The sequence below is a fragment of the Penicillium oxalicum genome, chromosome VII, assembly GCF_001723175.1.
Source record: "Penicillium oxalicum strain HP7-1 chromosome VII, whole genome shotgun sequence".
Lineage (NCBI taxonomy): Eukaryota > Fungi > Ascomycota > Eurotiomycetes > Eurotiales > Aspergillaceae > Penicillium > Penicillium oxalicum.
Window position 1 is genome coordinate 1649223 of NC_064656.1, and position 24206 is coordinate 1673428.

A 24206-nucleotide genomic window follows, 5' to 3' on the forward strand; every position below is an offset into this window, starting at 1 on the left:
TGATTTTCTTTTTTTTTGATATTCTATTTTTCTATTTTTTTTCCATTCCTCTTTTCCACCTTGTGGTCTTCCCTCTCCGATCCTGTGAAATCAAAGGATCAAATCCCCTCTCCAACCTTTACCTTTATTATTCTAATATTCTCCACCTCCCTTTGAGATCATGGCCGCGGCTCATGGGGACCTGCGTCACCTACTTCCGGGTAACTATAAGCGGCAGATTGCCGACTGGCTTGAGGAAGATTGTCCCAGTCTCGACTATGGTGGATTTGTAGTGGGCGAGTCGGAGGGTGAGGCTCGCCTTTTGGGGAAGAGCGCGGTAAGTGATGTTTTGATTTATTTGGTTTTGTGTTTCTGGAGAGGGGCTGTGTGTGTGCGCGCAATGGTTTCTATATTCTCTAGTCTTGAATTTTATGAAACGAGGGTTTCGTTGCTGATTTATACAATAGGGTGTACTTGCCGGCGTGCCGTTCTTCGATGAGGTGTTTTCTCAATTGGGTTGCTCGTATGTTTTTCCATGATACCTCTATGGAGGGAAGGGGGAGGGATATTCCATCCAGATGGTTTATTATGCGTTGGAGGAAGAAAAAAGACCAAAAAAGGTCAGACTAACATATATATCGTTCTCCTCTAAACCAGTACCGAATGGCACATCCAAGAAGGCCAGTCCCTCCCCGCCAACACCAAAACCCACTGCGCAACCGTGCGCGGTCCCATTCGCAAGATCCTCCTCGGTGAACGTGTCGCCCTCAACATTCTCGCCCGCTGCTCCGGCATCGCCACCAAATCCGCTTCTACATTGGCCGCTCTCCGCGCCCAAGGATGGACCGGCATCCTGGCCGGCACCCGCAAGACCACGCCCGGCTTCCGCGTCGTGGAGAAATACGGTATCTTGGTCGGCGGCGCAGACCCGCACCGCCATGATCTGAGCCACATGACCATGTTGAAGGATAATCATGTCTGGGCATGTGCCAACAACGGGGCCGGACAGGGCGGCAGGACAAATCCCGAGTCAATTGCGGCGGCGATCCCCAAGGCTGTGGCGGCGGCCAAGGCGGCCGGTGGGTTTGCGACCAAAGTCGAGGTGGAGGTGAGAAGCGTCGAAGAGGCGGATGCGGCAATTGCGGCGGGCGCCGATGTTATCATGTTGGATAACTTCACGCCGGAGGGGGTCCGGGAGGCGGCGAGGAGTCTCAAGGAGAAATGGCGTGGGTCCGGGAGGGCGTTCTTGGTTGAGGTCAGTGGTGGCTTGACCGAGGAGAATGCGCCGGCCTATGCCTGTGCCGATGTGGATATCTTGTCGACCAGTTCGATTCATCAGGGAACCGGCATCGTGGACTTTTCGTTGAAGGTCTCGTTGCGATGAGTGACCTCGATACATCCAGAGTGCCAGGAGATGGTGCAAGACACAACCTCTTTTTGAAAACGGTTGGTGAGGTCGATGGACTTGATATACTTGGGGACCTGCATGACTCCCCGGTACGTTTTGGACAGAAAGGCCAAGTTGGAAAAAAAAACAAGAACGAAAAAGAGTGACGGCGTCTAATCTCACCTCAATAGTAATGATCAAAGTTGAAAAAAAAACACATCAGAAACATTCCATTCCTCAGGTGATGCTTCAATGCAATTAGAATATACAAGAGAATGCAATACAACAAAGAGGTAAAGTACGGCCAGTGTCGACCTATGTCAGTCGAATGACGCCTCCCACAAACGCCGTCATCAATCATCGTGACTTTGCATCATCTCGTAGCAGGAAAAGAAAAGAAGCGTACTCAGCCAACACGCCGCGGAGTAGTGAAGGAACCAGAGGACAAAGTGGGTATATCATCAGACAGGGGTACACAAGGGGAAAAGAAAGTTCCTCAGAATTCTTCATCAATCGCGCAGACGCCTGAGAATCACACCTCAATATCGACCGTGATGCCTTCTCCTTCACTGGAGCTGGGACCGTCGTCCGAGGTCGGGATGCGACCACGGCTACTGTTGGTCGTAGCTGGGTGAGTTCCCGATGGACCTCGTCGCACGCGCTCCCGTTGCAATTGATCGCGCAGGCGTTGGTTCTCGGCATCGCGTTCCTCCAGCCGCTTGCGGGCACCGCTGCGGTCGAGGAGTCGACCTTCTCGCTCGGCTTTCAGTCGCTTCTCCAGCTCGTGCAGCCGATGGACCCATTTCTCATCCCCCCCATCCCAGCCGCCCACTCCGCTCCGTGATCGTGGAACCACCGCCCCAGCGGCATTGTCGTTGCGGTTGTTGTTGTTGTTGTTCGTCAGCGTACTACTGGATGAGAACTGGGATGGCTGAGGAATGCCAGTGGAGCTGCGCAGGAGAGCTCGACCGGGGCCCGACTTGTCACTAGCGACCGGAGTCGAGTTGTGGCGGGTAAGAGACGCACGCTCGGGGTCTGCAGTGGATGCGAGAGACGGCGAACGTGGTCCACTGGCCATGACAGCGGCAGCATTGGTGGCAGATGCGGACCCATGAGCACGATGGTTGGACTGCAGAAGGTTGATCTCGGCCTTCAAGAGGCGATTTTCACCCCGGAGCTTGGCCACCTCGGACGAAGAGCCGGAATATCCCCGCCCATTGCGTAGGTTCTTAACAGCTTCCTCCACCCGCTCGAGTCGACGGATGCGCTGAGCAAAAGAATTCTCCAGGTTCTGATATTGCTTGGTCAGGTCATGATCAAGGCTTCTGATGCGATACCGGAACCCAGAAATGACCCCCTCCAGGGCCTTGACAGCCAGAATCAGGTTGCGACTAAAGCCCGGCCAAAAGAGAATGTTCCCAATGACTTCCTGACTAGGCAAGTTACCATTAATGAGGCTGTTGGAGTGGGCCCAATCGGGGCCACAAATCCCCGACAGTCGCTTCCAAATCGTGAGGAACAACGCATTGCGTTCGCTGAGTTGTTCGCGGAACTGCTGCTCAAGCGAGGTAAAGCGCTTTCGATCCGCGTTCCGAGCATTCTCCAGTTCCGTGATGCGCGAGTTACTCTGGGTAATGGTGCGCGATGCCTGTTGGTGGCTCTTGAGGGACTGCTCAAAGGACTGCTTGTCGGCACGACGCGCCTGTCGCTCGCGCTCGAGCAATTCAGAGAGCTTGCGTGATTCCAACCCCGTGCTCTCCAGAAGAGCATCGCGATTGCGGAGCAGGGACTCCTTCTCGTCCAGGCGTTGTCGCACGCTTTCCAGTTCCAGCGCAGTCGATTCCAGTTCCTTCTGCAGCTTGGTAATATTGCTGATCAGGCTGGATCGGCTGCCACTCAAGTCTCCCAATGTTTCCCGCAGATTGTTCTCCAGATCCAGAAGACGATCCCGCCAGGTATTGGTCTCGATCTCCTGGGCCGAAAGGCTCTTCCTCAACCGCCGGGCCTCTTCCTTGGCAGTCGAGGCTTCTCGATTCAGTTCGTTCATCATCCGTTGAACCTCCTGCTTCTCTTTACTTCCAACAACCTCGCGCTGGTGACGCTCATCTGCCAACCGCTGCTCCAATTCTCGGGTCTTCTCCTTCTCGCTATGGAGACTCATTTGGTACGTCTTGAGTTCTGATTCAAGATCACCAATGCGGATTTTGTCTCCATCCTGCTCCTCGCGCAGGAAAGCGATCTCATTCTGGCTCGACTCGATTTGCACCGTCAGTCTCTGTACCTTGGAGTTGGCTTCGAATAGACTCTTCTCCAACGATTCCATCTCATGATTGGCATCTTCCAGCTCCTGATGCACAGCTTTATACCGCTCCAGATTGTTCTGCGCATCCTCTTCCAGTCGAATAATCCCCTCACTGGCTGAGCGCATCTCAGCCTGCAGGACCTTCAAACTTTCATCTTGATTCTGCAAATCCTCACTCAAGCGTTGGCATTCCATAATCTTCTGGTCAAGCTCCTCGCCAAGTGCATCAAGCTCCTCTTGAGCTTCTGCACGTAGATCCTGGAATGCCGCATCGCGCTCATCCGCCATTTGCATGGCCTGGTCGCGCTCATTTTGCAAATTGATGATATCTTCCTCCGCTTGATCAACATCTGCCTGATAGGCCTTGTCGAGCGCCTCGTAGTCTCGAACATACTCATCCAGCTGTTCGCGGAGGGTCTGGTTCTCCAACTTGAGAGTCGAGACCTGATCACGAAGTTGGCCGTTGCGAGCTTCCAGCTCTTCGCGATCCATCATGTCCCGCGAACCAGCACCATCACTCACTTCCGATCCGGTGCGCACCTGCGCACGAGAAGCCGAGCGGTCAAAAATGCTATCTCCTGCCACAGAGCGGCTGCCATCGCGCCGCTGGCCTAGCTTGAGCTCTTCGATCTCTTGGTACAGGCGCTCCTTTTCTCGGTTCCGCGAAGTGAGCATTGAGGTTTGCGCGCTGACTTCCTTCCTCAATTCGGCATTCTCCTGCTTGAGCAGTTCGAGCTCAACAAGCAGGGTGCTGCTCGAAGCACTCATCAAAGCCCCACGGTGGCCATCTCGCTCAGAAAATGAATTGTACGAGACGTTAGATCCACCGCGTTCTCGCTGCATCGGCTTGAGGGAGGTAGCCGTTGTGTATAGTTCACTCTTGAGGCGCATCGACTCCTCTCTCAACATGCGATTCTCTTCTTCCGCTTGTTCACGAGCAGCGCTCTCGGCCTCCAGCATGTCCTTCCACATGTCCTATATTTCAATCAATTAGCCTTGTCCTCGAGCATTACATCAGAGTAACACTAAAAAAAAGTATCACGAGCGACGCACTCTTTCTTCTCGGGCCCCAGCATCGGAGCCACCACTTCGAGCCTCACTCAAAGACTTGACCATCTCAGCGAGGCGCCTTTTCTCGCTTTCCCGAGCAATGTTTTCGGACCGCATCCGCTCAATCTCAAGCTCATAGCTCTCAACTCGCTCACGCAAGAAAACGAGTTCTTCATCCTGCGCAGATTCACGGTCATCTTCGGATACCTCTGGGTCGTGGTTGACCATGGAAGCCTTGTCGGATTGTTGATCCTTGAGCTGCTTCTCCAGATCGCGAACCTTGCGCTTCAAGCCTTGGTTGTCTTTTTGTAATTTCAGCTTATCCGACTTGAGCTCGACATTCTCAGAGATCATCTCCTTGATACCCTCTTCAGATCGCTTGTTCAAGGCCTCGTTCAGAAAATGAATGCGCATCTTCAAATCAAAATTTTCCTTCGACAGTCGGTCAATTGTGCTGCTCTGCTCCTTGAGCGTCATAGTACGACCGCTGCGGCCAAAAGCAGACGTTGAGGCCCCCGGTCGTTTCTCCGTCGCGGGACCCGAGTGACCAAAGTCATCTCGGAATCGTTGAGCGAAAGATGTAGGAACCTGGATTCCTTTTACACGTTCTGCGATCACTGTGTCGGTGGGGATGCTATCTTGGGGTCTTGCCCTCGGGGTAGTCGGCGCATTCGTGTCATCCAAAGCTGCTGTATGCCGAGACGATCGTGGTGAGCCCTCTTCCTCCAGAGTCTGCAAGCCCCCATCACCGGGACCCCCGATTGTACGGCGCTCAAGGAGATTTTCCTCACTGAAGCCAGAGATACCAGAGGCCATGCTCCCGAGGCTGGTCGTTCGCAACATGTTCCCGCGTGGCCCAGTATTAGGGCCACTCCATTGCTCTGACACCGCGCCGCCCGTTTGGAGCGCGAAATCAGCACCCAGCGTCGCGTCACTTTGACTGTTATCGGTGGTCACACTGGCGATTGAAGAGCGGGAAAGTCGCTGTGATGATTGACGGCTGGTCAAGTATTTAGGACGGCTGCCACTTCTTCGACTTTCCTGAACGCTGGCACTCTTATCACTGAATATTCTCGAATTGCCCGGGGACAGACTTCGTGACGAGTTGCGTAGCTTTGAGGGGGTCAGTTGTGATTCGCCCTCGAGAGGCGAGAATTGCGACTGGAATGTTTGCTCGTCTGGGGTGAGCAGGCTATTCTCCGCTGGGATTTGCGACTGCTGGTCACGCTGTAAGCTCCGCAACATAGCCGCTGCCGAGGGCGAAGATGCCAATGAGTCGAAAGTGTTGTCATGAGCCGAGCTCTGAGCCTGGTTTGTATCGCCGATCTGGTCTGTTCGGTCCTCGAACCCGTCATGGTCATGGTCGTGTTCTGTTTCCTGGTAGCTCTCCGATGGAGGGATGAATGAAAAGGCAGATGATTGGGTCATATCCGCGTCGTAGCCTCCCATTCCCACCAAATAAGTATCGTCTGCGCCGGCGCTTCGTGCATTGGCCGCGACATTGATCGTCGAGGGCTCCGGTAGGAAGCTCGACTCCATGTCCATCAGTTTTCGGCGCATTTCGTGCTCCTCGATCAAGGTTTGGTTATTGACGCGCTCGCGCTCATGTTCCCCGATCTCGCTCGAATGAAACAGACTGTTATCGTCACGGTCGGCCAATGAAGGTAGGAACTCAGTGTCGTCCTCCTGTGGCAATTGTTGATCAGTCGCACGGGCGGGTTCATCGTTGTGGAAACTTTCATTTTGCGCTTGCGCCGCTGTCGCTTCGGGTTCGGGTTCTTCAGCAGGAGAGATCTCAATTGCCTCGTCAATCGTCGGAGCTGTAGGTGGCTCTGCAGAAGATGCGGTCAAGTCTTGCGTGCCAGCCGTGTTGTTGTTATTGTTCTGATTATTTTCTTGTGTCAGTGAGTCGTGAGAGCTCGCATTCGGGGGGTCAGCGCCCCGCGCGTCGTCCTCAGCCATGAAGTAATCTGAGGCTGTGAAGTCGGCATCCAGTGGCGAAAGATCGTCTGGGGTATGATATGGGCCGGATTCGTGGGAAGAAGAGGGAATCTGCAACGAGGGCGGGTCGCGGATGGCGCCTGGAGGTGTTGCGGCATCTTGGGCCTTGGTCGACATGGTGACGGGGGCAGTTCCAGGCGTTATTTCAAGAGTCCCCACCAGCAAGTCCGCCACGAACCCACCGCGAATGACGAATTGCTGTGCAGCGGGTATAGATGTTCTTGACGGCGCTCATTGGCGACAAGGTTGATCAGACGTGTAGTCTATTGAGTGAAGGGGGAAGTTCGGAGAGAAAATCGATGACGATCCATCGAGGCAAGGACGGTGCTTTTGTTGTCTGCAACATAACAGGAGCGATGGGAAAGAGGATCCCTTGGGGCACGGCCAGGCATGAGGCATGGTTGGGTATTGCCACGCTTGTTTTGCGCGTGGAAATCAACAACCACGGACACCCCTTTCCACGCATGAGTGCTCCCACATGACCGCCGACAAGCGAAGTACTTTACAACTTACCTTTCAAACGACATGAAGAATATTTGAATTTTTTATAGACATGTCCATGCACCCTCGTCATTACGAATGTTTCGATCGGGTGGATTACTGCGAGAAAGTACCAAACTCAATAACAGTGTCGATGGTTTGCGTTGGCATCAGCACAGCCCGTCTGCGGACACGATAGAATCGATATGGCTTCACCACACGAGACCCAAACCTGATTTTTCAATCAAGAGTGACATTGAATAAGGAGAGTTGAAAGTGTTCATAATCAAAGAGAAAGAATGAAACAAGAGAAGAAGAAGAAGAAGAAGAAGAAGAAGAAGAAGAAGAAGAAGAAGAAGAAGAAGAAGCAGCAGCAGCAGCAGCAAACATCATGGTATCCATCGCATCTTTCAAAATCGTGGCTTCAAGCGTCCAACCGAACAACCAAGCGTCGCATGATCATCACAAGAATACGAAACAGCGCAGGTGAGACCATCATAACGCCCCGGGTGAAGAAGATATACATTAAGAGGAAGAAAGTAGAGGACAAGAAAAGAATTGACAATATAGCACAGAAAAAAGAATGGGGGAAAGGAAGAGAGAAGAAAAGGCATGAATCAGGAGGAAGAGAAAATGGGAAAGCAAACGTAATCGCTCAATCAAGGCCTGGGAACGTATCATGTGATCGATGTGCAAGCCTTGTCACAGAACTTGTTCATGATGGGGCCAGGAGGAGCGAGGCGAGCGACTAGAGGTTGAGCAAGAATTGAATCAATTGTCAGCAGGAGCACCAGCACCAGCGGAGGAGTTGGTCACAGTTTGAAGAGGAGGCTCTGATTCCGAATGCTCCTCGACGTCCGCATCTACTTCGTCACCTGCCGGATTGAAATAGTTGTTCGTGGAGGCATAAATCTCAGCTTTCTTTGCAATGGCGTTTCGAAGCGAATCAATATACGTGCGGAACTTGACAATTTCACGCAGAAGATACGACGACTTGCGCTCCCAGTTGGCCATCGCCTTGGTAGCATTAGGATGCCGCGGGGAGAATGCCAGGTTCATAGCAGGTCGAAGCTCATTGTGTCGTTGCAGATCGTCCTCCACATTTTGAACGTACGCTTGCAGGGCCTTGAGTTGCTCTTCTTCAGACTGGTGCGAGGCGACCATGCTCTGCTGCGGGGGACTCCAATCGCTGATGTTCACGCGGTCTGCAGGGAGCTTCGGTCGCACCACACCCTGGTGGTCCAGAGAGCTTCGGATGGAACTTTGAATGCTCTGACGTGGGGCACCGGAGGAGGTAGGTGGTGAACGACTTTCGCCGTGAATGAGGGCGCTGTTGATGACCGCGTCGCTCCAGCCATACTCGATGTTACTGATACCACCCACCAGAGGCTCTTTGGAGAGGCGAGCACTCCAGTAATTTGCCGTGGACACAAACTCGCGGACAATCTCGGGCGTGCCGACCTGGAACAGATGGACGGCGCCCGTCGGGAGACTGAGAGCCCAAACGTGTGGACGTGACTTGGAGTAGCCTGGGGGTGGCAACGCACTGGCAATGGTTTGACGGAGCATGAATTTCCAAATCTCCTCGGCATTCTCCGTCCAGTTCCCGCCTCCAACCACCACACCACCCCGCTGTTTGGTCCGCTGGCGCAGGGTCTTGGATGCATTGTTGAATGAGAAGAGCCGCATCCAGCCCTGCTGGATAACCGCAAAGCATTCATTCCAATTGCGGTCTTTGGCACGTTTATCAACGGCGTCCAGATGATGCTTGTGCTTGACACTACCCTCTTTGGCCCACGGCGCACCTGCCAACGCGAGGGTCTCGTCCTCCAGCAGAGGGGTCACTGGCTCCTCGTAGCTGTAAACCGAAGTCGCGGAATCCTCCCGAATGATGGCTTGACTCAAGGCGTTCGCGAAGCCAATGGATTGCTGATACTCGCCTCGGGGGTACTCGGAGCCGAATGAATCCACCGACACCGAGGTGAATTTGCCTAGCGAGTACTTGCTCCAGGTGCTGGACGCCGCGGGGCTCCAGACGGAGGACTGGTCATCCAAGCTGGTTCGGCTAGAGCCCATCATGGACGGTGGATAGAGTCGTGCTCCCCGTGATCGAGGCTTGGAGGACCAACGTGCTGCACCGTGGCGCGAGTCTGCAGACCGTCCACGGGGGAAAATATCCGAGCCGCTTTTGCTGATGGTGCTCGGACTGCGGCGAAGATTGCCTGCCGAGGGGGCAAGGAAATTGCTCGATGCCATGCGATGGACCTCTCTCTCGGGCTGGGCGCCAAAGAGAGGCAGCCTCTCGCGCTGAATGGAACTGTAAAAGTCTTTCAACACCGTCTCGACCTGCTGCTCCCAAGCTCGCATGGTACCGTTAAATGGAGCGCTGATCAGTGGGCCAGAGTCGGCTTCGGCCACACTGCGACGGGTGGTGGAGTCATCTGAGGTAGGACAGGCCGAATCCGTAGGAACATTGGACGAGCGGCCCGGCCCAAGAGGTGAAAGGACAGACTCGACTGTTGGGGTATTCTTGGGCTTCTGGGGTCGGAGGGTTTCGAATCCCGCAGGCACTGCATCCATGGCCACACGGTGGATTGTGGGCATCGTATTGCGAACGAATTGGGATTTAGTCATCTTCTGGTCAATGTCCGCCAAGTGGAGATCGGTGTTCAGTAACAGGAGGGAGTAGCAAATGGTGTGAACCACGTCTGTCGAAGTTGATCAGCGAGGTACCGTCCAAAAGCAGAATCACCAAACACATACCAGTAGCCTTGAATCCATGACTCGGATTACAGTCACACCATCGACAGGAAAAGGCATCCAGAACCCGGTCGACTTGTTGAGTCTCGCCCTTCAGAATCAGACGATGGCATAGACTGCGCAGAGCTGCCAAAATATTCATGTTCGACCAGTTAAACAGACGCATGTACGCCTCTCGGACCAAGGCCTTATCAGGCTCTCCCAGCCAGGCGGCCGCCGGGATATTGCCAACCATCTGGTCTTGACTATCGAATAACTTCTGGGCTTGTTCTCGGTCCTGCACCGTCGGCCCATCTTCCAGGGCATCACCGGGGCCGTTGGCCACATCCTCGTTGTGAACTACCTTCTCATCATCGACAACAATTTGAGGCTCCTCAGACTCAATGATAGGCGTATTTGAAGCTGTAAGATATTGCGAGACGTCCGAAGCAGCCGGTGACTCGGGAATCGCAGTGTCCAAGGGCAGAGCCAGCCTCCCAGTGCCCGCCGGCACAGTCTGAGGGGTAGTGGTCGACAGTGCCATTTTGCTTGACACGCGAGTGGTGCGAGAGGGATGCTCTTGGACGGGAGACAGGGTGGTTGAGGGGTTGGCATTAGAGTTCTTCTCCTGCAAGGGGGAATCTGAGGAGCAGAAGGACTCCACATCACTTGCATTTTGGGAGCCGCTACTGGCACCGACACCAGTTGCAGTTGACAAGCGAGAATCCGGACCTTGTGAAGTACTCTGGGGGTCGATATGAAGTTTGGGCTTGGAGGTGCTGCCGGTGCTACTGCTGCTACCGCCGCTGCCGCTCGGAATCGAGGCAATTTCTCGAGGTTTCTGCGCATCCAGTGGCCTGGACTCCACCAGCTGGCCGTCTTCTTTGCGAAGGCCTCGTCGATCCATATCCCCTGACGAGCCGGGCTCATCCAGGTACTGGTTCATGATCTGACGCAAGCTGCTCACAGGACTCGCCTGCGGTTTTGTCATATCCAACGCATGGGGCGAGAGCTCCTGAGGCAACTTGATCGGTGGGGGTACATTTTCAGCCACAGACTTCTTTCGCCGGCGAAAGAAGGAGGACTTTTGTCTGATTACTTGAGGGGGATTTTTACGAGCACCAGAGGCCGACGGCGCCGCCACTGCACTCCTAGGAGGTGGCGGTGGCTGCTGCTGGGGCTGAGACGAGCGCGTTTGCTGAGCCTCCCGTGTCCTTGACGCAATGTTTGAACTCGAAGAGGTCTTATCCTCAGGCTCTTGACGGCGTGCAACGTCGCTCATGGTGGGGCTGGGGACCTCTGCTGGTGAGAATGCTCTTGAGGATGCACCAAAGACACGGCGGAAGAAGCCTGGCCTCTCCTTCTGTACAGTAGGCCCGTTCTGGGTTGGTGGCACAGCTGGTATCGCGCTCGGAAGGGTTGGTTCCATCGGAGAGAAGGCGGGTTTATTGTAAGAGATGGTTGGGCTGGGAGCTGGGGGGTCCAAGACTGCTGGATTGTTCGGTAGAGAGTCCAGGTCCGTGTCACCCAGGTAGTCGAGGTCCCGAGGCTTCAGGGAGCCAGTCCCGATATTCTCGGTCCGGTTTCGCCGGGCTGACGCAGCACTGGAAGCTTTGATGCTGTTCCGTCGTGACGTACCCGGCGTACGGGACGCCGTGGCATGTGGAATCTTGTAATCATAGAGCTTGCGGGGGCCGGCGGGAATGCTGGGTGTTGGTGCCGCGTCATCGTCGTACAAGGTCGAGTCCTGGCCCAGGCTGTGATCCGCATAAGGATTGTACGCCTTCTTGGGCCCACAATCGAAACTTTCTGAGCGCCGATACGGGCCATCCGAGTCTGCACGGCCTCTATGCGTGGAATAGGTATAATCGCCATTGGAGAAGCTGCCCTTGCTGCCCTGGCGTACATCATTTGCTCGGGAGCCCATGGTCCCTCGGGAACCCATGGAGGATTCTGGCCCTCGAGCACTGCTCATTCTTCGGGGAGCGGTCTGGTGGATCGAACTGTTGTTGCTCCGCCGACCACCGGCGGCCACGGTGGCATAGCGACTGCTGCTGTCGTCGTATCCAAAGTCTGCATCCGACGACATTGAGGAGGAAAACGTATGGCCACGGTATCGGCCTTGTTGGTCCGTGTCAAAGGCAGAGTTGAAGAGTCGATAGTCATCCAAGATGGAGGAGCCGGGTCCGTCGAATTGGTCCAGAGACAGCAGCATGTTGTCTACGATGGAAGTGCGGGCGGCATGCTTGGGCGACAACGACAAGTCGTGCGGGTCCCGCTCATCGCCCGACTCGCTGGTTCTTGGCGCATTGTCATTTAGGCCGGCATCGGGAAAGGCATCGCGAATCGACGGGCGGGCAGGATAGCCACGTTTGGGTCGAAACTTGGTGGTTTGGGCAGGAGGAGTGCGCGGCGGAGAAGCAGAACCGTAGACGGTCCGTTGAGACATGGCCGCACTGGACGGAGTCAGTTGGCCCCGATTGGGAATCGAGACTTGCGACTCTGAGAGAAAGAGTTGTGGCTTTCTTCAAGGGGGGGGGGGGGGGGGGGGGGGGGCAGCCGTGAGAACGTTCTGGTGTCCGCCCGACAAGAGTAGGCTGGATAGACGGAATTGAGCCACCTGATACGCTCTCGTATCTATCGATGATGGGACGTCACAGTGCGTGAAGGGTCGCCGACAAGGATGGTACATTCGCCTCGTGCACCAGCAACCAACTGTCGTCGCTCTTTCAATTGATCGAGAACAGAGGACAGGAAGGGTCGCGGGTGGTCATCGCATATCCGTGGTCATAGAGTGCCGATGCTATTGTGCGACTGCGCGCCCTCCGTAGCAGATCGTGGGTGGTGTGAGAAGATTCTCAGCGAGACTGGCACGAGGCGGGCACCACCAGAGCTGAGCGGTCAGGTCCAAGTCGTGGAGAAGACTGACAAGCCGACCAGGAGAAATCGAGTCGAGATCAGACAGAAGAAACCGGGGCGGGACGAACTCCTGAACCGGGGGGGGCGACAGTGGGCTTTGACCTGCAGAAGAAGTGGAACGGTGGAACTCTAGTGCCGAAATTGCAACACTCGGGATCAATCCTGAGGGTTGACAGAGATTACGATCAACTGTCTTGATTATCTGCCGCTCGCTGGAGATGGCAGGCAACCCGACGCGTGCCCAGAAGGAGGTGAGGTCCTGTGATGGAGAATGAAATCCGCCTAAGAATTTTGGCGGCAGTGCCAGCAACTAGCGGATGCTCAAACAAGGGGGGGGAGATTTGTCCAACTTCATGTTTCAGGATACAGCATGACAGAAAACGTTTGGCATGGACAGAGTCCTGTCCTTGCTACGTGTGTAGTAAACAATAACAGTATTTACAAAAATGGAAGCACTTTGTTCTTGTTTTTCTGACAATAATGAAGACTCAAGACCTTTGTTGATTGTAAACGTCCTGTCCTGCTAATGAGCATTGTACGATTCTTCTTAGTGACAAGGTTGATTTTGCCCCGAACTCTTGCATCTAGACTCAAAAGTCGTTCCAATGCCTGGTCAAGGCAGAGGTGAGCACCATACATATCCATTTCTTTTGAATTCCTGCAGCACATTTGTCAACGTTCAGGGGTACCTCCTACCGAGTCCTACCATGGCCAGAATCGGTGGCTGCATGATGTGATTTGACTGCCACAACCCTCACTGTACATACTGCTAGTAGTCTGCGCACCGAATTGATGCCCTGATTTGGAAAAAAAAAAAAAAGACGGTGAGAGGTTCGAATTGGAGTCGTGTTTAAGAAGACTGGACGTCTCTTGCCACCCGGGACTTCAAGCTGATTGTGATCTCTCATGTTGACGGGCGGTGGTCTCTCACTTTTTTTTTCATTTGGGCTCTTCTTGGCTTGGGAATAATGGAAAGTCTCGAGCCCCCCAAAAATGCCACGCGACTTGAGAGCTCGCGAAGTGGATCCTCGGAGTGGAGTCACTCGATCCCGGCTAGTTTTTGCGATCTATGATCGTTCGACCAAAATTGGCCTGTCACCGTCTCGGTGGCCATCTGTCGAATCTCCAGTGTCTGGGGTCTATAATGCTTCACCGTGGTCCGGTTGTGTGGGCTTTGTGATTGGCAGAAGTGCAATTGAGCGAGAATTTCCCTCAATTTTGCCTTCTGTACAATAATTGTCATTGAATCAGTCTTCAGTCCTCTCTGCAAAAGAGCACGCAGCAGACAAGTCAAGCAGGAAGATGTGATGCATCATCTGCGATCGACTCCAGCCAGGGGTCCCGGCTCTCGGCTATTGCACTCGATGCCCATAAGCGCTGGTGAATTGGACTGTCTCGGACGATCGACTGTCATGAGATTGAGAAGTCGAGAGCTCTGCTATCTCCAATTTCAGTGGAAGCAGACGATCATTCCATTGGCTACAGTATTCCAATTTATGTGCACCTCGTGTCATCATTGTATATCAATCCTGGACTGTACCGCAGTTTCTCCTCTGATCGACAGGTTCCTTTGGCAATCCTGACCTATGACTCTCTACTTTCAAGCTTCACCCCCCCCCCCCCCCAATCTGGGTCCATCTATTGTTATGGATTCTTGTCGATGACCAGTGGTCGTAGTTAAAAATGGTCACCTTGCGTGACTCTTTTGAATTTCCCAGCCCCAAGAGCGCAAAGTTTGGTCTCTCCGATCGGAGCTTTGATTCTCTCGTACGTTCATCTACTATTCAACACCATGAATTTCAAGGAGAGTCTCGCTGGTCGACGGGAGACCCTTTCTGTTAGGGTTAGGTTTCTTGATTACAACCATGGCAAGATAAGCCAAGATTCAGGTGTCGCATTCTCTGGACCGGGCCCGTGGCGATATTCATTTACAGGAATCACTGATTGAACGTTTTGTGATGTTCCGTACTAGGTGGATTCCTTCTAAATCTTCTTTGGGGATTTTTCAGAATGTGTCTCAGTCGCTGGCCAATGTTGCCTGGATGTTGCCGGCGAAGATGGGGTGATTAGGCCTAAAAAAAGTGGATAGCCCTTCAATTATGGAGACGGATTGTGAATGCTGGAAGACGGACTAGAATGATACCACGACTCTACCCATTCGAACCAGTATTCACTGCCCAGGTCAACATGGACAAAGATTGCTTTTTCAGGGACCTGACCACTATCGGCGAGACTAATAAGGTGTGATGTTCGGAATAGGAAGCACAGAAAAGGATTGAGATTGGTGTTCTGTGAGCGGATCGAACATGGTCAAGCGAAAAGAGTGGCGAGAGACTCAATTGAAGCATAACATGAGGACCGACTTGTACATGTTGTTATGTGCTTTCCACTTGTGCCTGTATCTACTCCTGCCTTCGTGGTCTATAAAAGGTCCTCTTGGCAAAGGTCTAGACATAGAGCAGAGTTTCCTTGATTCAACGGCATATGGCACAACACTGAAATTTTGAGAATCGATCGATAGCCTTCATGACCGGCCTTTGTCTTGCTTGCTATGAGCCATGACAGGTGACTTCAGACGCTGAGCAATTCCTCGTGCACCAATGAGTTTGGAAAAGATCAAACGGGTTCAAGCTCCCCAAGTCACTTTCTGATGTAGATTTCCGAAGTTTCGATACCACCAAGAAATAAATCAATCTATGAACAGATTGTCAATATTTTGAGTTTCAATGCTACCAAGGCGATAACCCATGAAACACCATGAGTCCAGTCGAACGCTCTGAAGATTGAACCGCTGGCAGCTCTGAACTTCCTGCCGCAGGTATCAGTCCTCTCCGCCGCAAAGGTTCACGTGATCTTGACGATGACATAACCGACCGGCTCGTCGCCAGGGACCAGTCCTCCGGCCGCCTAAGCTACGCCCGTTTGACACAACTTACCAAGTCCCCGACGCCGAAGCAGTCTGACTGATTTGGAACTTCAGGTTGTGAAAAGGATCACAACCCTCCACGATGAATCCACACATATCTGTGCCCCGTCAACATGCGGGTCCTGCACACTTTGGTTCCACGCCCAGCCGCGGATCGAACATGCGCATGCCGCGATTCTTCAAGAGGTGGGACCCCCAGCACCTGTGCACAATGCAGAGGCTTTCATGGTTGGTTTTTTTTCAGTTAGGGATACTATGCTCACACATGGTCTACATCTAGACTTTTCAAATTCCCTCAGATGGATTTTGAAATGGCCATCTGGGAAATGACATCCTTGCTCATTGCGCCAAAGAAGGTTTTCAAGTCTATATACTACCATGTAAGATGACCGGCCCAGCCTAAGCATGCTATGGGTTTGATGACTTCAATACTAACAGTGCTATTTCTTCTTAGAAACGTGAGTTCCTCGGATTCTGGCATCACATCAATTGGACGCGCCGAGACGATCAATCTGCCTCTTGTTTACGCTTCCCCGACTTGATTATCGACGACCTCACCATTGGAAATTGCACTAACTCTTGACCACTATAGAAACGAAAAACACATGGCACCGCCCAGATCCCTCATTTACATACCTCCTCTCCTTCTTCCTTCTTCTCACGGCCATCGCCTGGGGTCTCGCGTACTACCCATCCTTTGGCACAATTATGCACCTCTCCTTCAACTTCATCTTCCTCCATTTCATCGGATCCTCCCTTCTCATCTCGACCATTGGCTACTTTGCCATTGGCAAGCTCTTTGGTCCCAACGGTGCCGCCGCCTCTCTCAAGGGTCTTCGTGGATCCCGTGCCCGCCGGCGTGGTGCTGCCCAGGGACTCTTTGTGCAACCGGGCGAGAAAGATCAACTCGAGTTCGGATACTGCTTCGATGTCTCCAACCGCGCCTTTTTCCCGCTGTATCTGCATCTGTATGTGGTGCAGTTCCTGCTCCTCCCATTATTAACTCGCTCACCGAGTGATTTCTTGGCCACGTTCTTGGGAAATTCGCTTTACCTGTCCGCTCTGGTCTACTACACCTATATCACATTTTTGGGATACAACGCGTTGCCATTCTTGCATAACACGGAGCTCTTGCTGGTCCCGATTTTGATTCTTGCAATTCTGTGGCTCATCAGTTTGATTGCGGGATGGGGTGTTGTCATGCAGGGCCACAGCGTGGAATGGTTGTTTTGGGGGATCCCAGACTCTAAAACCTGAGACGTGAAATGAGGTCTCTTCTTTTTTTCCCCCTTGTTGATGCAAACCGTTCTCCCTCCCCTTTGTTACTTGACTGGAGTACAAAGGGGTTTCCCTCTTTTCCCCCTTTTCCTATGATTGTGGCTGAGCGTATGTACGACTGTGACTTTTTTTTCCATTTTGTTTTCTTTCCTTCCATCCTACCCATTTTCCACTTTTTTTTCCAGGTCTACATTACGTGGCCTTGCATCTGAAAAGATCCACGCTTGCATTTGGTGCGACTCCACAGCGTCTGTATATAACTTTGAAACTGTTTCTTTTCCTGGTGCATCTTTCCTTGAGTGCGATTCCCGACTTGCTTCCCGAGAGGATAGGAAATCTTTGTTTGCTTATCTGCCAGAGGCGACCTCCAAGAAGGACTGACTTGCTTCGCGGAAGGGAGTTTGAGATTCGAGATTTGAGTGCTTCAATTCGTGTCAGATCGCAAATCTAGATCGAATCATCAAGGAGTGGTTTATTTGTTCTACCGGATCCGTCGCCCTGTACTTGATCTCCAACAGACGCCAGGCCCCAAAGTATCCATGCTAAATTATGAGATCCGAAGAGCATGAATCATTGGATCTCCCTGGAGCTTCATCGTGCTGTCACTTTGAGGGATTATTTCTGAGCACCTGTAGAATTCACTGTTTAGGTCTACTTTCTTATTTACCTAATACTCCAGATTATAACGTAATTCCCGCATGACCGGGTCACCCGGTTGAGCGGGTCACCCCATCCAAAATCGCGTCTTCCTACCTACATACCAACTTCAGCCACCTACTATGCCACCAATTCGCTCTGAATCCTCGCAGAAGTTAGCCAACCAGGAGGGCAAGGTCTTGTTAGCCCTTTCCGATATCAAAGATAGCCGTATCAACTCTCTTCGCGCGGTAGCGAAGCTATACGAAATACCCTTCTCTACACTACAAGCACGCGCCGATAGCCGAATTGCACGCGTTAATAAGCGCCCAAATCGCTATAAATTAACTTAATTAGAAGAGGATACACTTACGCAATAGATAATCTCTATAGATCTACGTGGAGTAGCGCCTAGACCTACTACTATTAGAGAGATAGCGAATATCCTACTAGCGGCACGCGGTAGCTAGCCTCCGCCTACTATTAGTAAGAATTAGCCATCTTAGTTTGTTAAACGTCGTGATAAGCTTCGAACACGTTTCTCAGTACGATACGACTACCAGCGTATATTAAACGAAGACCCAAAAGCTCTACGAGCCTAGTTTGCGACCGTACAAAGCGTGATTAACAAGAACGGGATACAACCGGAGGATATCTACAACTTCGATAAGACAGGGTTCGTAATAGGCCTAATATCTTCGCAGAAGGTAGTTACGCGAGCTAAATTCTACGGTCGGAGACGTCTTCTGCAGCCAGGTGTTACGCGGTGCCGACTGGTCACTATGAGTTAGAATGTCCTGGGCCGATACTTGCCTGCTATCCTAACTTCTAATCCCAAGACCGGGTCTCTCAATCGTACCGTTACTTCGCAAAGCCTTACTGCGGGTTGGATCCTGTTGAGTGTCTTGCAAGACGTGCCAGAGGTGCGCGCTAAGTAGGTCAATCACTAAGTATTACTACTGAGTGAATCCCTTACCTGTAGGTTAGGTTTGTCTTAGAGTTGAACCGTGGAGTGCAAAGTGCTTTAAGGTAGTAACTAAGTAATAATATGCAATTGATCGCGAAGAACTAAATATATGATGCTAAAAAGAGTATCCTTATATATCTAGTCCTTCCTATCACTAATAAGTCGAGACTTATTACTAATGCGCTAGGACTTATCACCGATAAGTCTATCCTATTACCGATAGGATATAGTCACGTGATAAGTTACTAGTCACTCGTACTTAGGGTGTAATTCCGGTGCTAGTAAAATAGCGGCCGTTTCCTGCGTCGCGCTAACTGTTTTATAGAGTAAGAGGGTATCGTTTGTGTCGGTTAGCTATAGGCTGCTTCTAGTGCCTACCCTGGATATTTCCTCCTCGGGTCCCTCGGGGCACGCCTAAGTATACCGAAACGCACGTAATAACGCTATTCCCTAGTGTCCGTAGAATAATTAGTCCTTAGTCGTTACTTAAATAACTACGGCCCCCGCGCTTCTTTAAGGTCCGTAATATTATCCCCTCCTTCCCTGTCCTTTATCCTTAAAGGATTTAAGCGTTAGTGTCCCCTTAGGTTTATTTGCTATTTTTCTGTTTTCTCCCTATTTCTTTTCTTATAGCCTATTCTGCTAACTATATCTTCTAAGGCTTCTGTTCGTAAGAACGCTTTAACTCGTCGTATCGAAGACGAAGGTTTTTAATCTGTAATTCCTTGCGAACGTTACGTTCGTTTAAAACGAGTATATATCCGCGCTAATTATTCCGATCGCTATAGTGACTGCGTGCGCGCTAGCGGTGGTGTAAAGTGTATAATACCGTCTCCTTCGTTTACTAATACGGAGTAGCGTCGTTTAGTTAAGTCTTAAAATTAAATTGAGGAGGAGGAGGAGGCTGAGATCCCGGAAGGGTGGTCACGTGAGTTATGACTCACGTGAGTACCCCCGTTCGGCCCCGTATAGCCCGTGACTGTCCTTATAGACCCGATTTTTAAGAGATACTATAGAGATACTCTAAAAATCAACCTTTCTTTACTCTTCGAATCATATCTAGTAGTAAACCCTTAAAAGGAGGCGCCTTCTACGGCCCTCCCCGGAGGGGGGACCCCTTCCGAAAGGAAGCGCGAAGCCCTATATACTTCTCCCTCCCTCCCTGATCCTTACAAAAATAAGTACTCGTAGAGAAGGAAGGCAACCCTTATCTAAAGGACTCACGAACGAAGATAATAAGGGACTAGCTTAGGGGGGACCTCGTAAATCCTCGAAAAACGGTCCTAGGGGAGGAGGGCGTTTACCCCCGATATAGCCCTTACGGCCCCGCCTCTCCTCCTACGTTACCGATCCGCTATAATACCCGAGGACCTTAGTTACTAGCAGACCCTTACTACCTTCTCAGAAGAGTCCGGATACTCCTATACGGCTCCTTACGGACCCTTATACCTAGGAATAAACTATAAGAAAGGGGAAACCCCTATAGGTATAAGAGGCTACTATTTATAATACTTCCTATATTCTCCTTGATCCTTCCTATTTCTAATAGATACTACTTCGACTTACGGACCTGCCTCCGCGGACCCTCTCCCGCGAGAGGAACGCCTAAATACTCCTAAAACCGACTAGGCCCTCTCCTTCTTGCCTCCGATCGTGGCTAAAGCCTACTAAACGTAGCTTCGAAACTATATCCCGGACGACTACGCTAAGGCCGTATAGGATATTAAGACTACCGTCTTTAGTATCTACCTATAACAGAACGGTACTTAGGCGTAGTCGAATACCTCCTCTTCCTCCCGGGCGGCGCCTACTACTACCCCGGAGGAGACTAACTAAACTAGCTCTTCTCTGTCTCTAGTAGTTAGCTTAAATCTCCTAGAGATCCGCAAGGTCTTAATAAAAAAGGTGCCTAGTATCCGTCCCTACTCGGGAACGATCGCCTAAGACGCTACTCGCGTATATCTACGCGATTACGAAAGGTTCTTCTATAAGGTCTCGTACCTCGTAGGCGTAGGAATTCCGGATACCGACAAAATTATCTACGCCTAAGGGTTCCTAACCAGGCGAGCTAAGAAGGTATAGAATACCTATCGCTAATAGATTATTAACTAGTACGCGGAACTAATTAAGACCTAGGAAGGTTATCGCGCCTAGATCCTTCGGGAATTTTCTGAATATCTTAGCCCTAAAAAGCGCTAGGATTACTTCGCTAATATATATTAAGGATCTCTTACTTTCGCTAAATACGCTATAAACCTATAGTAAGTAGCTATTAATACCGAGGTGCCTCTTCTAGAAGAAGTCGTTATCTAATACCTCTAAAAGGGTGCGAAAGCTACCCTCTAGAAGAAGTAGGCTAAGGATCGCGAATACCTAACTACTCTCCGAGCCGTGATTAACCGCTTTATCTAGTATAAGAGGGGAGAAATAATCTCTAGTTAGATCGGAAACTACTCCCCCTCTAAGGCTAGAGACGCTAATAGCGATTTCCGGATAAACGCTATAGCCGGTAGTCGCGATAGCTCGAGTATAGCCCCGCGAGGGAAGGTACGTAGATAGGCCCCTATAAAATGCTATATATACGGGAAGCTAGGTTATATTAAGAGAGACTATCCTAAGAAGAGTCCCTTTATAGCAAAAAAATATAAGCGGCTAGACGAATTAGAGGCCTTCGCTAGCTAGCTCCGAGCCGCCTCTTATATACCCCCGTTTCTAGGACCTAACCTCCTCGAACCTAACGTATACGAAGCCTCCCTGCTCGCTATCTAAGCGGGTCTCCTACTCTATTAGGCCCGAGTTAGCCTTTAGGAAGTGCTAATACGCGCCCTCTTAGACTCCGGTTCCTCCTATATATTTATCTCCTCTCGAGCTATAATATTACTAAGAGGATCTATTCGCCTAAAGAAGCCTCCGGACGCCCTCTAGGTAAGGCTATCTAATAGACGGTCCCTATATATAGAAGGACGCGCTCGCGTCCTACTAAAAATAGGGATATAGACCGGAAGCGTAAAGGCCTAGATCCTAGATATACCCGACCTTAAGATCGTCCTTAGTCGGGACTTTCTAAAGTAACAGAACCCGACTATTAATTAGGTTAGCTCTCGGCTAACTATCTATAATTACTAGCGAATATACCTTATCGAACCTTGCGAGGCTCGATCTAATTACGAACTCGAAGAAGCGGGTATCTTCCTAATATCGGCTAAATAGATATATAAGTAAATACGTAAGAAAGATAAGGGTACCCTTATAATCTCTATTAGGGCTCCTCGAGATAACTCCCCTCCTCTAGAGGCTCCTATCTTATACCTAGACTCCCGGATCCGGACCCTTATAGGGAAATATAGGAAGATTATCCGCGACGAACTCCCTAATACCTTACCTCCGGAAAGGGAGATCTAGTATAATATTAATACTAGCGACGCGAAGCCCGTAAATATCTATACCTATTCTCTCTCTAAAGAGAAACTAGACGAATAGATACGCTAAGTCGATCTCCTCTTAAAGAAGGGACTAATCCGCTCTTTAGCTAGCCCCTAGGGGTTTCTAGTCCTATTCGCCCCTAAGTCTAATAGTAAATAGAGGATATATATCGATTACCGTACCCTAAATAACCTAACTAAGAAGAACGGGTATCCGTTACCCCGGATCTAAGACCTTCTCGACTAAATCGGGAGCGTATAGGTCCTAACGAAGATCGACCTCGTATCTAGATTCTAGTAAGTACGCCTAACTAATCGCGTAGTGCCTAAAACCGCCTTTAATACTATCTAGGGAAAATATAAGTAGCTTACGATACCCTTTAGTCTTTATAATACCCCTATAACCTTCTAGACAGTTATAAACGAGGCCCTTTAGCCCTACCTTAGTAAGTTCGTAATCGTGTATCTCGACGATATCCTTATCTTCTCGGATAGTATAGAAGAGTATTACGAGCACCTTAAAAAGGTACTCGAGATCCTCGAGAGGGAACGACTAATCGTCTAACTAGGGAAGTACGAGATTATAACTAACGAACTAGAATTCTACGGATATATTATCGGGAATAGGAGCGTACGGCTAATACCGGCTAAGATCGATATTATTCGTACGTAGCTATAATCTTAGAACGTATACGAGCTACGATAGTTCCTCGGCCTCGCGATATACTATCGGCGGTTTATCTATAGGTTCGCGGAGATATATATACCCCTACACGAACTCCTAAAAGAATCGGACGCTAAGCTCCGGAAGCTTAAGTTCCGCCCTATCCGGTAGAATATAGCTTATAAGGCTACCTTCCAAAAGCTAAAGAAGAAGTTATCGGAAGCCCCCGTTCTCTTATAACTAGATCTTACGTAGCTATTTACTATCAAGACCGATACTTCTAAATAGGCGATTAGCCTAGTCCTACTCTAGAAGGAACTAGAAGAGGCACTCTACCCTATCGTATACGACGGGCGGAAGCTTATAGGCGCCGAGCTTAACTACCTAGTACACGAGAAGGAGTTACTAGCTATTAAAGAGGCCCTACGGCTTTAGGATAAATATATTAATAACGGAACCTAAACAGAAATCGTAACGGACTACGCTAGCCTATAGTACCTACAGACGACTATTACCTATAGTAAGCGCCTCGCCCGCTAGGTTAGCGAATTTCAGGAGTATAATCTTAAGATCCGATACCGTCCGGGTACTAAAGCTATCGTGCCTGACGCCTTAAGCTAACGACCGGATTTTATTAAAAGGTCACCTACTAACGTTATACGAGATCGACCTATATAGTGTTACGGACCTCAAAGAAGCGCGGGGGCCGCAGTTATTTGAGTAACGACTGAGGACCAATCATTCTACGGACACTAGGTAATAGCGTTGTCACGTGCGTTTCGGTATACTTGGGCGAGCCCCGAGGGACCCGAGGAGGAGACATTCAGGGCAGGCACCAGAAGCAGCCTACAGCTAACCGACACAAACGATACCCTCTTACTCTATGAGACGGTTAGCGCGACGCAGGAAACGGCCGCCATTTTACTAGCACCGGAATTACGCCCCAAGTGCGAGTGACTAGTGACTTGTCACGTGACTATATCCTATCGGTGATAGGATAGACTCATCGGTGATGAGTCCTGGCGCATCAGTGATGAGTCTCGACTCATCAGTGATAGGAAGGACTAGATATATAAGGACACTCTTTTTAGCATCATGTATTTAGTTCTTCGCGATCAATTGCACATTGTTACTTGGTTACTACCTTGAAGCACTTTGCACTCCACGGTTCAACTCTAAGACAAACCCAACCTACAGGTAGGGGATTCACTCAGTAGTAACACTTAGTAATTGACCTACTTAGCGCGCACCTCTGGCACGTCTTGCAAGACACTCGACAGGATCCAACCCGCAGTAAGGCTTTACGAAGCAACGGTACGATTAAGAGACTAGGTCTTGGATTGGAAGTTAGGATAAGCAGGCAAGTATCGGCCCAGGACGTTCTAACTCACAGTGACCAGTCGGCACCGCGTAACACATTGATCGCCCTGTCTTTAGACCGTGAAGCATAGTCATC

The 24206-nt window shown here is 50.9% G+C and overlaps 6 protein-coding genes across 6 annotated transcripts; 4 read left to right on the plus strand and 2 right to left on the minus strand.

Moving 5' to 3' along the window:
• Positions 1 to 160: 160 nt before the first annotated feature.
• POX_g09103 (Nicotinate-nucleotide pyrophosphorylase) lies at positions 161 to 1363 on the plus strand (the record flags this gene model as incomplete). Its single annotated transcript, XM_050117868.1, has 3 exons — positions 161 to 316; positions 447 to 502; positions 637 to 1363. The coding sequence occupies 3 exons, from the start codon at positions 161 to 163 to the stop codon at positions 1361 to 1363; spliced, it is 939 nt and encodes a 312-aa protein (XP_049966012.1).
• Positions 1364 to 1898: 535 nt separating this feature from the next.
• POX_g09104 (Anucleate primary sterigmata protein B) lies at positions 1899 to 6836 on the minus strand (the record flags this gene model as incomplete). The annotated part of the gene is made up of 2 exons (XM_050117869.1): positions 1899 to 4643; positions 4722 to 6836. 2 exons carry the CDS (start codon positions 6834 to 6836, stop codon positions 1899 to 1901), a joined length of 4860 nt encoding a protein of 1619 aa, XP_049966013.1.
• A 662-nt stretch (positions 6837 to 7498) lies between these two features.
• On the plus strand, positions 7499 to 7951 carry POX_g09105 (uncharacterized protein; the record flags this gene model as incomplete). Its single annotated transcript, XM_050117870.1, has 2 exons — positions 7499 to 7682; positions 7905 to 7951. 2 exons carry the CDS (start codon positions 7499 to 7501, stop codon positions 7949 to 7951), a joined length of 231 nt encoding a protein of 76 aa, XP_049966014.1.
• Positions 7952 to 7970: 19 nt separating this feature from the next.
• POX_g09106 (uncharacterized protein) lies at positions 7971 to 12387 on the minus strand (the record flags this gene model as incomplete). The annotated part of the gene is made up of 2 exons (XM_050117871.1): positions 7971 to 9907; positions 9963 to 12387. The coding sequence occupies 2 exons, from the start codon at positions 12385 to 12387 to the stop codon at positions 7971 to 7973; spliced, it is 4362 nt and encodes a 1453-aa protein (XP_049966015.1).
• Positions 12388 to 15865: 3478 nt separating this feature from the next.
• POX_g09108 (uncharacterized protein) lies at positions 15866 to 17040 on the plus strand (the record flags this gene model as incomplete). The annotated part of the gene is made up of 4 exons (XM_050117872.1): positions 15866 to 15969; positions 16064 to 16163; positions 16238 to 16241; positions 16376 to 17040. The coding sequence occupies 4 exons, from the start codon at positions 15866 to 15868 to the stop codon at positions 17038 to 17040; spliced, it is 873 nt and encodes a 290-aa protein (XP_049966016.1).
• An 800-nt stretch (positions 17041 to 17840) lies between these two features.
• Positions 17841 to 18050, plus strand: POX_g09109 (uncharacterized protein; the record flags this gene model as incomplete). The annotated part of the gene is made up of 1 exon (XM_050117873.1): positions 17841 to 18050. One exon carries the CDS (start codon positions 17841 to 17843, stop codon positions 18048 to 18050), a length of 210 nt encoding a protein of 69 aa, XP_049966017.1.
• Positions 18051 to 24206: the final 6156 nt, after the last annotated feature.